At 39.1% G+C, this 14,841-nt stretch overlaps 2 protein-coding genes across 2 annotated transcripts in view; one reads left to right on the top strand and one right to left on the bottom strand.

The window, feature by feature from the left end:
* AIMP1 (aminoacyl tRNA synthetase complex interacting multifunctional protein 1) overlaps positions 1-5,983 on the top strand; it is a 39,747-nt gene extending 33,764 nt beyond the window's left edge. The window contains exon 7 of the mRNA XM_069855543.1: positions 5,729-5,983. Coding sequence (XP_069711644.1) covers positions 5,729-5,895 — 167 coding nt within the window. The 3' untranslated portion in view covers positions 5,896-5,983. The remainder of the gene's footprint in view (positions 1-5,728) is intronic.
* Positions 5,984-7,696: 1,713 nt separating this feature from the next.
* Positions 7,697-14,527, bottom strand: GIMD1 (GIMAP family P-loop NTPase domain containing 1). Its single transcript, XM_069854869.1, has 3 exons — positions 14,000-14,527; positions 10,873-11,294; positions 7,697-8,060 (listed from the first exon to the last, which is right to left on the bottom strand). Exons 2-3 carry the CDS (start codon positions 11,263-11,265, stop codon positions 7,788-7,790), a joined length of 666 nt encoding a protein of 221 aa, XP_069710970.1. The 5' UTR covers positions 11,266-11,294; positions 14,000-14,527; the 3' UTR covers positions 7,697-7,787.
* Positions 14,528-14,841: the final 314 nt, after the last annotated feature.

The raw sequence follows: 14,841 nt of genomic DNA, 5'->3' as shown, positions 1-14,841 counted from the left end.
TTTTATCAAAGTAATTAAACTATTAGACTTGATAGTTGCAAAAAGCCTTTCCTAGAGGAAATCAGTTGTAGAAACATTTATTTTAAAGTTATTCCGAGGTTTTCAGATATACAGAGACTGTTGACATTTTGATTCTTAAAAGACATAGAATAAGCTGGAAGTGGTGTAAAACTAGTGCTAGTTCTTAAGTTAGGACCTGCAGCCTGTGATACCAGGTTTTGTATGAATTATATCAGTTTAGTTCTGACAGGGAGCCAAAGACGTGGAGGTCTGTTAAGTGCCAAATGAAGGCTTTTACAGGGCTATATAGTCTGAAATATTGCAGCTGTTTCCTAATGTTTCATAGATAGCTGCTCAGAAAAATAGGTAGATATTAGATTAAAGCTAATTATTTAATTTGAAAATATGCTTAATAGTGCAAAGTAGGGCAATGTATCACCTAGCTACCTAAAACTTTTTTTAAAGAATTTTAAGACTTGTGATTTTATTACTTTGGAGTGAGTAGGAGCAAGCAAAATAAAAAAAAAAAAAATCATTGATGGTCAGAGACTTAGAAAATCATTTTGACATCTGCTTCTGCAACTTAGTTTATGTTTCTTGCTTATTGTATTTGTAAACTAAGATACTCTTCATTGTTAGGTTTTGGTTTGCCTTAGGGTTTTTAAAATATATTTTTAGCTAGAGACTAAGATTGTTGCCACTTACCTGCTCCTCCAAGTGAGTAACAACTTTTGGTGGGTTTGGTTCTCCCCTACCCACTTCCTTTTTCTGGTTTGGTGTTGGTCTTTGTTGTTTTATTTATTTTTTCTTTTTCTCTTTTAAGATAGGTGAGTAGTTTGTTTGGGGTTTGTGGGTTGTTTTTATTGTCCCTGGATGTGTGAAACTCCACTTAGAGATTGGAAAACTGTGTCTCAATTTTTAATGAGATTGTATGTCTCTATCTTCTACTCACATTTCTGTGTTAAAATCTCACATGCATCTTGTCTGTTGTCTCTGCAAAGGCAATCAGTCAGGCACTTCACTGCTACCAGGAGTGTACAGTTGGGGTTATGTCAGATGTCATTTAATTTCAGTGCTTATTTGTAACCACTTATATTCTGATCAATTTTATTTTTTTTAATGAGTAATTTTAAAGCATAAAGATTCAATTTGAGTCCTTGAAATTAAAACAGGACCCGGCAGTCCTCTCTAGTTTACTTCGAAGCATGAAAGCCTATGAAGAAACAGAAACAGCAGCAGCAACTATAAAGCAACTCTAAAATGCACACAGCTGTCTATCAAGCAACTTGGAATCAAGTTATTTTTAAGCCTATTCTCTCCAGCATACAAAATACTCATGAGATACAGATTAACTTCCCTTGTTTTTTTTTAGTCAAAGTAAACAAATGGTATCTTGATTCAAACCAGTGAACTTTTTTTCTGCAGAAACCAGTTTTCTGAGAACCACCTTGAGTGTTGTAGGTAGAGAAGTGATTTGATAAGGAAAACTGTTGTCTGGAGGACTGTTCTTTTTTGTTTGTTTACTTGATGTTATTGCCCATAGGGGAACTTTAACACACCCTTTTATGCTCCAGTAGATGAATCATCAAGATCTATTGAGCCTTGTTTTGTAAAGACTTTATCAAATTCCTTTCCACCTTCAGTGGAAAAGGTCCAATTCATAACCCATAGAAAAATTATTCATAGAATCATAGAATAACCAGGTTGGAAGAGACCCACCAGATCATCGAGTCCAACCATTCCTATCAAACACTAAACCATGCCCCTTAGCACCTCGTCCACCCATCCCTGAAACACCTCCAGGGAAGGTGACTCAACCACCTCCCTGGGCAGCCTGTTCCAGTGCCCAATGACCCTTTCTGTGAAAAATTTTTTCCTGATGTCCAGCCTAAACCTCCCCTGCCGGAGCTTGAGGCCATTCCCCCTGTCCCCCGTCACTTGGGAGAAGAGGCCAGCACCCTCCTCTCTACAGCCTCCTTTCAGGTAGTTATGGAGTGCAATGAGGTCTCCCCTCAGCCTCCTCTTCTCCAGGCTAAACAACCCCAACTCTCTCAGCCGCTCCTCGTAAGACCTGTTCTCCAGCCCCCTCACCAGCTTTGTTGCTCTTCTCTGGACTCGTTCCAGAGCCTCAACGTCCTACTTGTGGTGAGGGGCCCAGAACTGAACACAGGATTCAAGGAGCGATCTCACCAGTGCAGAGTACAGAGGGAGAATAACCTCCCTTGACCTGCTGGTCACGCCGTTTCTGATACAAGCCAAGATGCCATTGGCCTTCCTGGGCACACTGCTGGCTCATGTTCAGTCACTGTCAACCAACATACCCAGGTCCCTCTCCTCCAGGCAGCTTTCTAGACAGACTTCTCCTAGTCTGTAGCACTGCATAGGGTTGTTGTGCCCCAAGTGCAGGACCCGGCATTTGGCCTTGTTAAACCTCATGCCATTGGACTCAGCCCAGTGGTCCAGCCTGTTCAGATTCCTTTGCAGAGCCTCCCTACCCTCCAGCAGATCAACACTTCCACCCAGCTTAGCGTCGTCTGCAAACTTGCTAAGGGTGCACTCAATGCCTTCATCCAGGTCATTGATAAAGACATTGAACAGGGCTGAACCCAGCACTGAGCCCTGGGGAACCCCACTTGTCACTGGCCTCCAGCTGGATTTCACACCATTTCCCACCACTCTCTGGACCCGGCCATCCAACCAGTTTTCCACCCAGGAGAGTGTGTGCCTGTCCAGGCCAGAGGCTGACAGTTTCTCAAGCAGAATGCTGTGAGAAACTGTGTCAAAGGCTTTACTGAAGTCCAGGAAGACCACATCCACAGCCTTTCCCTCATCCAGCAGCCGAGTCACTTTGTCATAGAAGGCGATCAGGTTAGTTTGGCAAGACCTGCCTTTTGTGAACCCGTGTTGACTGGGCCTGATCACCTGGTTCTCTTGCATGTGCTTCATGATAGCACTCAAGATCACCTGTTCCATGACTTTCCCTGGCACTGAGGTCAGACTGACAGGCCTGTAATTTTCTGGGTCCTCCCTGCAACCCTTCTTGTAGATGGGCACAACATCAGCCAGCCTCCAGTCCAGTGGGACTTCCCCAGTCTTCCAGGACTGTTGGAAGATTATGGAAAGGGGTTTGGCCATCACATCCGCCAGCTCCTTCAATACCCTTGGATGAATCCCATCCGGCCCCATAGACCTTTGGTTGTCTAGTCAGGCTAGCAAGGCTCTGACCACCTCCTCTTGGATCACGGGAGCCTCATTTTGCTCCTCCAGCTCCTGGGTTTATACACAGACGGAACAACTTTCTTTACAATTAAAGACTGAGGCAAAGAAGGCATTAAGTGCCTCAGCCTTTTCCTCATACCCTGTCACTGTTGTTCCTTCTGCATCCAGTAGGGACTGTATGGTCCATCACACATCTGTAAATACTGCACCCTCATACACAGTAATTATCTTAAGACAGCAATAATTCTTGGCATTTTCACAGCTAACTGAAATCTTTCTAATAGTAGTATAACTGATGCTTTGACAAAATTCTTCAATGCAAAAATGCCACAGGAACCACAAATCTGTTATTTAAGTTATATATCTAAATAATTGAGAATACCTGGTAACCTGGTAACTCTCTCTTTAAAATAAAAAGAAGTGCTAAAACTGGAGTGCAGTGGTTAGTCTATTTAATAGCTTCCTTTAATCAAGCCTTTGGTGTATGGATGCTTTCCTTCACATGCATAGTTAAAAATCCACAGTGGGATAAGTAGTATTAGCTTATTGTAAGGTCACACATCACCACATCCTTTTTTTTTGCCCTTTCTTGCACTGCAATAATTTTTTTCAATAGTGACAGAGCTGTTAATAAGTGGACAGGTTTCTTGCTTATTATGAAGATTCTCTTTTATAAAATTTAAACTGCTAGACTGAATGACATGTTTAACAAAATTTGGGACCTCATATTTGGTTCTTTTTATGTAAAGAGAGTGGGAAGCTCATTATACCAACACAAGTTTAAGTTTCTTTTTATTTATAGAAACCCTTCTACAGAATATTTTCTGGGAAGAAGGAATTCAATGAAGAGAAGTCATAAGAAAATGCAGTCTAGAGCTCTGGTAGTATTTAAAATTGGTGCCTACACTAATCTAATATGAGCTCACCACAGATCCCAGTGGGGGCTTTATGCAGCATTCCAAAGAAACTTATTAATATCCAAAGCGTGTTTTTTATAATAAAAGTCAGGGATTTTTCTTACTGAAAAATTCACTTGCTCTTTATATTTGAGGAAGGAGAAGGAAATGCAGAATGGATTATTTAACATTCTGTTTAATGATTTTATTAGTTCATATCCATTCTCTTTGGTCTAAATCCAAGTGTCTTTGTTCATGAACTTGAACATTGAACAGGATTTTTATTTTCATGAAAATGTGCAATTAGCTCTAAATGTTTAATTTATTAATGGTATTTCTGATTGTACTTTCAAATATTTAAGTGCACTGTGATTGTGAAATAAGTCAACTGCGTTACTGAGTCTTGCTTTTGCAAGGATAGCTGACTTGATGTAGAAATCTGGCCTGGTCTGCTTTTCTTACACAGTTACAGATACAGAAGCTACGGAAGTTAGACCACTCTACAGTCAGAAGTAGGTTACTCTTGCAAGCATTGAGAATGTGAGTAGATTGAACCATGAAAAGTATTTTAAGGAGAAAAACATTAAGGCAGGCTGGAATGACAGTAGTTCATTTAACCACCTGTTGGTCAGCCATCAGGAATAAGTCTCATGAGGAGTGGCTGAGGAAATTGGGGTTTATTCTGGAGACCTTATCGCTCTCTACAACTTACATAGAATAGTGAAGCGTGTCAGGGTCATATATGGTTCCCTTATTTAAGTACAAAATGCAAAGTATAAGAACAAAACAACCAAGCTATACAAGCTCTCTTGATGTAAAGATTTATACTGAATGAACTGCTGCTTGCTGACGTAGTTACAAAAAGCAAGATAACCAATTCACGGTACAATTATTTTCTGTTTAAAGGTCAAATCAGTACCTCTAGAGAGTAAGTAGCTTTTTGTGGAATACACATAGAAAAGGGGAACTGAGACTTATAGAGACTGAGGCCATAATTGCTGAAATACAAGTTAGCCTTTAACGCTTCTGTTATGTTAGGCATTAGAACTTGTCATCAAACTGTATAAAAACTAGCCAGTGTTGAAACTTGGGGCTGAAATTACATGTCAGTATCCCAATTTTGGACTATTCTTGTCTAAATTCAGTATTTTTCAGCTGTAATGGCCCCTGCCAGATTCATCTAATACTAATTGCTTATCCAAATTCATTAATTCCTAAACTTAAGATGCCGACAAACCTGTGTTGTGGTGAGTACTATATTTCTGTGGTCCACAACCACTTAATTCTTAAGAAACCTTTTGGTCTATAATACACTTAGGAAACCAACAGCTAGCAGTGGTTTGATATCTTCCTTTTGACAGTATTTGTACTCTCTTACTTATAACCTTTCTTCCCCAAAAGATCAGTATTTTGAGGGAGGCTCTGGAGACATTTCCTAGACAATCCTTAATTCTGATTAAAATTTTCATTCTGAGAATCGCAGGTAATATTTTTTCCCCTGTAAAAGTATATACAGAGATGCTCTGTGGGCTGTGACAGATGTGTACATACACAGATCTCTTGCTCTGCCTTCTGTGTTGTGTGCTATTAGATTATTCTTTGTTTTCAAACAGGAGATCCTGACAAGGAACTTAATCCCAAGAAGAAGATTTGGGAGCAAATCCAACCTGATCTTCATACCAATGACCAATGTGTTGCTACATTCAAAGGAGTTCCGTTTGAAGTGAAAGGGAAAGGAGTCTGCCGGGCAGAGACCATGGCAAACAGCGGAATTAAATAAATAAGTGGTTATTAGAAGCTTGTTCAGATGTTGAAATGGAACGTAATGCAAGCACAATAAAAACCAGAAATATATTGCCCCTCTGAAATGCATGGCTAATGTCTTCTTTTGTTTGACTGCTTTTCTAGAGATACAGATTGTGTAATTCCTCAAACATTTTCACAGTTCACTTATTCACTGTGATTACTGTCCTTGAGCTTAAGTGTTGTCATTAACCACTCAGTGCTCAAGGCTTAATTGCCAAGGCTTGTTCATGGTTGGTGAGCAAGCATATTTTCTTGACAGCTAAAAGTTCTGGAGGATCTGTGGAGCAAGGGTCTGTCTTCAAGAGGTGCAGGATTAGCAGCTGGTCAGTAAAGACCACAATCATCTTCATTCTTCTTGTCACCTTTTAAAAGTTTTACTACTTCTTTCAAGCAGTTATCAGATACGTGTTAAATCCCTGCAATTGTTCCTGGCTGTGTTGTCTCATTAGTCTGCAGATAGTTGTAATGGGAAGATTAAACTGTGGCTCGCTATGCCCTTAGGTATACAAATGAACATATTTTAATGTCCCATATTTAAATGTTATAATGTCAATAAGATCAAAGCAGCCACTTTGCTAAAATAGTACTTTATCTAATCCATTCTTTCCAAATGATAGATAGCACTAAGAAAGAATTAATAGCAAATAGATTTCCAGAGCTACTCAAATACTACCAAAAAAAAAAATCCGTTTCCAATACCCAAACAAGTATAATAGTCTTTTGTTTTAATGTATTTTTATGCAATTATATTTTATGTAAAAGGTGCTTTGGTTTTTAACAGTATTAGCTTCTTCAGTTTTTACAATTAGAATTATTCCATAATAACGTAGTACAAGTCGTGGCTGCTGTGGTAATAGCCTCAAATTACTTCTTCTAAATACTGCCTTTTAATAATCTGAGAATAGCTGGTTTAGATCAATTTACAATAGATCTTTTAAGTAAGTACTTAGGGATACTTCAAGTATTTTGGCATATAATATTTAATTAACTGGCTACTGTCTAAAAGCACTTTTTTCACAACTGAAATAAAAAAAATCTTAGCCAGTCTGAATTTTGCAGGCTTTTAACTTCATCCAGTAAACCAGGAGAGAAAGCAAAATGACAATGATATAAAATTAGAAAGAACAAATGGAAAAGAAGAAATTAACAGATTTCTTTTTGGAATGAGTTTTATATGTGCCTGTAAGCCATGATGATTTTTCATGCGTCTCGGAATAAGCAATAGTAATTAGTTCTTTTAAATGTGCCAAATACCATTAAGCACATGGGAGCTACTTTTCCTGTCTTATAAACTGTATATCCAGTCATGTCTTACTAAACAAATTTTTTGAAGGTGCAAAATCTCAATTCTAACTAATATTGAATTAAGATAAGGGAATATTTTTACAGTAGGTAGGTCTTAGCTTTCCAGTATTAACCAGTGTTAAACTGGAAATCTCTCTACAAATTTTGGAATTCAGAGGAACTTCTGAAAACTTGAAGAACTGAGCAAAGGGACTCCCTTAAAGTCTGAACTCATCTGCAGTTTTTGCGTTTTACTTTTTTTTCCCCCTTCCAGATCTGTGTTCTGTATGAACTGCAATATACAATGTGGTGCAGCATGAAATCTCATCTGTGACTACATACATAGTGTAGGAGTGTAGGCATTGTTCTGATTTTGTGGTTGAAGCTAGGATTCTGGATGCAAGAGTATGAGGTGATCTATAAAAGGCAAGTAGTTTGGTAGCAAAGAGGTATTGACAGCTGTGTGCTCGAAGTTATTTGGTATGGATGTGGAATTCTCCAGCTGATGGCTTCTACTCTTTTTGTTTCTGTTAAATGTTACCTACCATAGAAAACAGGAAAATGAGCACTTGAAAGCTAGTTTTATTCTTTGCTGTGTTTAAATGGAAGTACTTGATAATTATTTTGCCTTATGAAATTCAAGAGCCTTTGTAAGACGATAGCTCTTTCCTCCTTAATTATGTTCTTCTGGTTGTATAGGAAAATATATTTATGCTGTACTGAGCTCAAAAGTGACAACAGCGTACTTGAGGCGCTGTGCAAATATGCTTCCTCGCTGAATCCAGCCTCTTCTGCCTTGTCTGCATGAGTAAGTAGAACTGCAGTGAAATCCTTCCACGTGGGACCCAGAAGTTCCTGTAATGAAAAACAGATCTTAAATAGTTGGGTTTTTTTTTCTCTTCTTCCTTTTCCCTACTCCCACCTTATATACCTGTGCATTAAGAGACCTGACATGTTCTTTTCCTGGCAGTAATCCATTTCATGCTATTTGAGTTGCTGAAATTTCAGGGGGGTTTTGATCTTCCAAGACAGTGACATCCAGTTTCAGTGGAATTGTGTGGTCGTGCAATACTAGCAGTTCGCTGGTCTTTTCCTACAGATGTTAATAAACATCCAGTGTAAAAATGTCAATGGTTTTTTAAAAAAACCCAGTTCATTAATAATGTGTGGCATAGCTAAATAATATGTAAAATATAAATAGTTTATATCAGTAGATACCATATATCCATATTGATAAAGTTCTTACAGCTTTCTGATTTTTTTTTAAATAATCACTAAATCACCTCACGTTGAAAAAACAAATTATGAATTTCTATGTAACACCAATTGCAATTCCAGATGTATCCCATAGAACTGAACTATTCTCTGCAATTTAGGAAAAACCCAAATCAAATACATCAGCCTAAGTGACAGGCCAGAGAGTTTGGCTTTAACTGCTGTCATTCCTATGATGGACAGGAATGGAGAAAATGTGCTGCTTTTCTGTTGATAAGTACAGAAAATTTTAGTACAAATAAGAGATTGAGCTGTCGTAGAAGCAGAATGGTTTGAGTTAGAAGGGACCTTAAAAATCATCCAGTTCCACCCTCCCTGCCATGGGCTGGAACACTTGCCACTAGACTAGGTTGCTCAAAGCCCATTTACAGATATAAATGAAATTACAACTTTAGCGCAACCATGCTAACTCCTGTGTGTTACAAGAAGCCTACTTTGGTAATGAAGTCCACTTTGCAATGATCTTAAATCTATTTTAGACACTAGGGATAAAAAAATAATTAAACCTGTACAAAGTTTTGGCATAAGCTGTCTAAGGAATTGTTCAGTTATCAGTTTTGGAGAGAGAGGACAGTGCCTTGATTTGCTGAGGATTCAAGGTCAATGTTAATGTTAGTTCTGGAATCAGTAACTGCTAGTTTCAATTCATTGAGCTGTGTTACTGAAATAAAAAATCCTGAGAGATTTAAATGCCAGTAATCTTCTGCTGATATGCCATCTTCATTGATATGCCATCTTCCTTGATAAGCCATCCATAATTTGCAGAGGATTATTGTGAAAACCCCTGAGCTCTAAAGGTAGTCTTCACTCTATAATGTGTTTGAATGACATACTGAAATATAACTTACTGCTCGTATTCCCAGCACCCAGGCAGCTGTCTTGCCCCTTTTGTTTATGGCTAATATAATTACAGCATCTGGTATTTTAAGAGGAAAATAACTAAGTAGCCAACCATTAAATAAGTTGAGAGCCAGTTGTAATCATGATACAGAAGTAAGTGTTGCTTCCTCCTTATTTTTAAAGCTGCTTTATTTCCTTTCCAGTAGGGATTTTAAAACTATATTTAAAGAGAAAAGTCATGGTGGCATTTCTTTCATTGTCAGTGCCCATATGGACTTGATCCCAAATCATCTCAAACTAGAAACATGATGATTTTTTATTGGCTTAGAGTAAAAGTATTTTTAGTAAATAGTGCTTTCTCTTAAATACTATGAAGTATGGAGAGAGGGACAGCTCTATATGGAAAAAGATTACCACTGAAAACAACTATGTAAATTGAAAATGAATAATAATGTGTTGAAATTGGACCAAATATCAAAGTACTGCATAAATGAGGCGAAATCTACCAATAGAGAGTAATTAGAAAGAACGGGAGAGCAAATCAAATAGACTTTGAAAGCCATTTTTCTATCTATATATTTTTATACTGGTATATTTTTATCTATATGTGTGTTATGTATTTAGGTAATATCATTTGCAGCATGTGGTAAGAGTCGATGGGCCAGTAAGTCCCTTCCAGTCCTAAAGAATTTTAGAAAATTTATTAGTGTAAGACAGATGCAAAGCATAATGTGCAGTCTTTGGCGATGACTAGATCCCTTTGTTTCTCGGTAAACCATACAGTTCTGGTTCATCTGATCAGACAGATAACCTGAGCAATACCCATTTGCTGGCCTCCCACCCCACTCCAAAGATACATATGCACAGTAATGAGAAATTTCCAGCTGAGGAGAAAGCCATTCGTTTTCAGTATCTTTCCCCATGTATCTTGCCTACTTGCAAATGAAAAAAAAATCCTGAAGAAGATTCAAAGTATTTCCTTCATTTCAGTTATGCTGGAAATTTTTCCAGATTTTTTTTCCAAATTGTGGTAACCTTCTAGTTATTTTCACTCAAACAAATACAGGAGTAGTGACGGTCCAAGGCAGAGCTAAGCATCCTTGTTCCACATTGGATTTTCTGCATGATTTTGGACCAGTCACCCTGCTTTGGTCCTATTTGGAGGGCAGAAGAGTGAGGTAACCTGACTTTCACTTGCTTTAAATAGCATTTCTCTTCAACAAGCCAGATCTGTCATGGTAAATCATTAACTGTAATTTCTGAGACAAAAGCTTACTTTAATAGGTAAATTTGGTTCCTGAATTCCTTTGTGCTGAGCCCACATGCAAAGAACAGTTCTTGCCTCTCTCTTAGGTTTAGTGTGATAACTGTAGCTATGGTGTATGGTCTTGGAGTTGTGAATAGCATGTTTCAGCTGCTGGACTGGGATGTGTTCCAGTTTTCAGCTGCATTTCTGTATTTCACTTTTGCAGTCAACTCTTCCATAGCTATGATCACCTAAAGACAAAAGAACTGCTGTTAGGGCAGAGACTTCTGTTTATGTATTTGTTACCTGGATGAACTGAACTGCATGATCTCTTTCATCCGGACATAGAGGCAAGTCAGCCCTCAGGACCAAGAGAGCTAGATGCAGGCCTTCCTTCCCGAAGTGGTGAGCAAGGGCTGATCTTACTCTCTCTCTCACGTGCTCTCTGCTCAGGTCACTGTGAGGATAGCCTGGAGTGTCAAGTACTTGAACACGGAGAGCTAACTCACAGCCATTTCGTCGCATAATCCCTGAAATGCGGCAGCTGCGTCCAAGGCTGCAGCATGTAGTCACAGAGCTTGGGGAGCAATGACTCTCAAAGTCTGAGCTGCCCAGCAGGCTGTTTCCAGCAGCACTTTTGCCAGTCTGAGTTCTTCCAAGGACGACAAGGTTGATGGTCATCTCATTGCTGTCTGCCATCGTCAATGCTTTTATCCACAAACTTGTCACTAAGTGAAGAACACATAACGTGAGCTGTTTCATAGAACTTAAAATAAAAATCCAGTGCCCTTCCCTGCCTGAAGTGTTCTAAGAAGCGTGTGATGTAGGTAGACATTCAGTGTACAGTACGTATACCTCCGTCCAATCCGAGGACAGATATTTCCTGTCCTTCCCAGTCTGCTGCTTAGAAATAACAAGACCCCATGGGATGTGTCATAGAATCATAGCGTGGTTTAGGTTGGAAGGGAACTCTAAAGGCCATCTAGTCCAACACCCCAGCAGTGAGCAGGGACATCTTCAACTGGATTAGATTTCTCAGAGTCCCCATCCAGCCTAACCTTGAACATTTCCAGGTAAGGGGCTTGTACCGCCTCTCTAGGCAACCTGCTCCAGTGTTTCACCGTCATTGTAGAAAGCGTCTTCTCTTCTATCCAGTCTGAATCAGTCCTTTTTTAGTTTCAAACCATTACCCTTTTTCCTGTCACAACAAGCTCCATCTTTCATATAGGCCCCCTTTAAGTACTGAATGGCCGCAAGGTCTCTCTGGAGCCTTCTCTAGGATGAACAACCCTAAGTCTCTCAGCCTTTCTTCATAGGGTTGGTGTTCCAGCCCACTGATCATCTTTGTGGCCATCCTCTAGGCCCAGTCTAACAGGTCCATGTCTTTCCTGTACTGAGAACTCCAGAGCTGGGTGCAGTACTCTGGGTGCGGTTTCACCAGAGCAGAGGGGCAGAACTGCCTCCCTCGACTTTTTGTCCATACTTCTTTTGATGCAACCCAGCTTACAGTTGGCTTCCTGGACTGCAAGTGTACATTGCTGTCTAATGTTCATCTCCATCCACCAGTACCAGAAGAATCATAGTATGGCTTGGGATGGAGGGGACCTTTGAAGGTCACCTTGTCACGGATACGTTCCTACACTGTCAGAAAAATGAAGAGCTGGGAAAGAATGAAGTGTGAGATGAGTTTTAGGAACAAGTAAAGCAGATAAAGCTAAGAGGAGGCAACAGAGAAGGGAGGAGTAAGGAAACGACTGTGGAAAACAGCATTGGCATGCAGGGAGAGCAGGTTATGAAAAGGAGGAAAGCGAGTGGAAGAAGAAAAGGATGACAAACACGTGCTCCTGTTAAGTGACCATGTTTCAGGAAGTAAGTCTTAACTTGTTTTTAGGAAAAAAAAATAGATAGTTGCGTAGAAATAGCTTTTCAAGGAGCACATTTTCACAGCAGAGAGCAGCTTAGAATATGTCTTTTATCACCTACCACTAAAGTTGAAATAGGCATTAATCCAAAAGGGCTTTCTGATATAAATATAAGAATTATGTCTTAATGAAAAAAAGAAAGAGCTGAAATAACCAGTGCTGCAGGTTCTAACCCCATGTGAAACTGAGGAATGTATGAACTGAGGAATGTATAAACTTTTAAATTTATAGCAGAGTTAGTGGAAAACAAAAACAGACTGGTGGATGGAGAGGGGAGATGGCTAAGTATCATTTCCAATTGCTATAGTTACTATTAAATGAGTCTTCTCATTCTCTTTGTACTTTTCTGTAATCCAGTATCTGATGGGGTTTTGGTGCACATTAATCATCATATAGGAGTACTAGCTGATTAAATATAGAGGTGTTTCAGATGGAAAACCACATTGGCAAATAAGTACTTGATTTTAAATTATCAGTGGTACCCGAAATTCTGTATGTTTGGGGTTTTTTTAATGATACGATGTCCAGGCACTTGGAGAGAGGTCGTGGATAACTTTAGAATGGGATTTCTTGTGATTAATTTATTTAGATTCTTGCACATGCAGTTCACGCTTTCTCCCTCTTTCTAAATCTATGCCCAAATCAATCTTTTGAAATAACTTCAGTACAAAGCCAAAACCATGCAAGAGCTATTAACACATGAATGTTGTTACAGGCAACATCGAAAACTCTATGTGATCTTCCTTACTGAATTCACAGTGAGGCTTTTGTGTTTTCAATAATCAATTTCCTGGTTTTGGGTTGGGTTTTTTTTTGTTAATACCTTTGAAAAAAAGACACCTTATTAAATGGTTGTCATCAGTTATTCATAGAATCATAGAATCACCAGGTTGGAAGAGACCCACCGGATCATCGAGTCCAACCATTCCTATCAATCACTAAACCATGCCCCTCAGCACCTCGTCCACCTGTGCCTTAAACACCTCCAGGGAAGGTGACTCAACCACCTCCCTGGGCAGCCTGTTCCAGTGCCCAATGACACTTTCTGTGAAAATTTTTTTCCTAGTATTCAGCTTAAACCTCCCCTGGCGGAGCTTGAGACCTTTCCCTCTTGTCCTGTCCCCTGTCACTTGGGAGAAGAGGCCAGCACCCTCCTCTCCACAACTTCCTTCTAGGTAGTTGTAGAGAGCAATGGGGTCTCCCTTCAGCCTCCTCTTCTCAAGGCTAAACAACCCCAGCTCTCTCAGCCGTTCCTCATAAGGCCTGTTCTCCAGCCCCCTCACCAGCTTTGTCGCTCTTTTCTGGACATGCTGGTCAAAAATGAACAGAGAAGAGAAAGGAATTCATCATTCTACATATGTATTTTATTATTTATCTGTAGCATAATAATATGACATGGTGGACTTGCATTTTGCATTCATTTTTTAAATCATGATCAAGAATTTGTTCTTTTTTTCCTATAAGCAATCTTCCCTTAAATACTTACATTAATTTCATATTGTGTAGCTTACCTTATTTTCCCTTAAATTCTTCTTTCATTCAGACTTCATTCATAAACCCACATGTGCAGTGTAAAAAGAAATGCATATGTGAACTTTGAAACTAACAGTGGCAACGTACCATGCCGAGACTGTTACGTACGCATTAATCTGGTTAATCTGTTACTGGTAGATCCTCATTCAGTAGGACATGTTTGATCAGCAATTGGCACTGATCAATTCTTGCAACAGACAGTTTTTGCTGCAGATACAGGTTTTGCGATCACTATAGTGATGGTATGAAGTTGATACTTTTGAAAGTTACTTGAGTTCTACCAGTAGTACCAACAGGTAAATGCGAGTGTGATAGTGGAGGTACTGGGATTACTTTGTGTTGCATGTTTTTGAATATGTGTTCATATATGCATGTGAAGAGCATATGCACTTTCTCTTATTGTTGCTGTGAATTAAAAACTGCAGTACTTGCAAAGCAAGGTGTAAACCATATGCAGATATAAAGCTGTTTGCCTGACAAAAATGGATTAAAATAATCAAAATATGGATTAAAAATACATAAATTATTTGTAAATCAGGAAGAAAACTGAACGCTTTCACCACTGCCCATCATGTGCATTAGCTGTTGGCTCAGCAGCTTGATACATTTCTTCCAAGCATCATTCTCTGCCATGCTATAGTAGCACTGAAACCAGGATAAAAGGATTGTCCAGAAAGGACCTATCACTTGCTTTTTAGACAATTTCCCACTGATTTGAAATCCTATGCCTTAGTGGAAAATAAATACAAACTTGTGCTTTAATTACAAGATTCTAGTAATAGAATGGAAAGTGGAGTGAGCCCTGCTTGTCTGTTCACAA

Source organism: Phaenicophaeus curvirostris, chromosome 4, assembly GCF_032191515.1.
Source record: "Phaenicophaeus curvirostris isolate KB17595 chromosome 4, BPBGC_Pcur_1.0, whole genome shotgun sequence".
NCBI classification, from domain to species: Eukaryota; Metazoa; Chordata; class Aves; order Cuculiformes; family Cuculidae; genus Phaenicophaeus; species Phaenicophaeus curvirostris.
The sequence above is the reverse complement of the archived record's forward strand: the minus strand, read 5'-3'. Positions and strand labels throughout refer to the sequence as shown.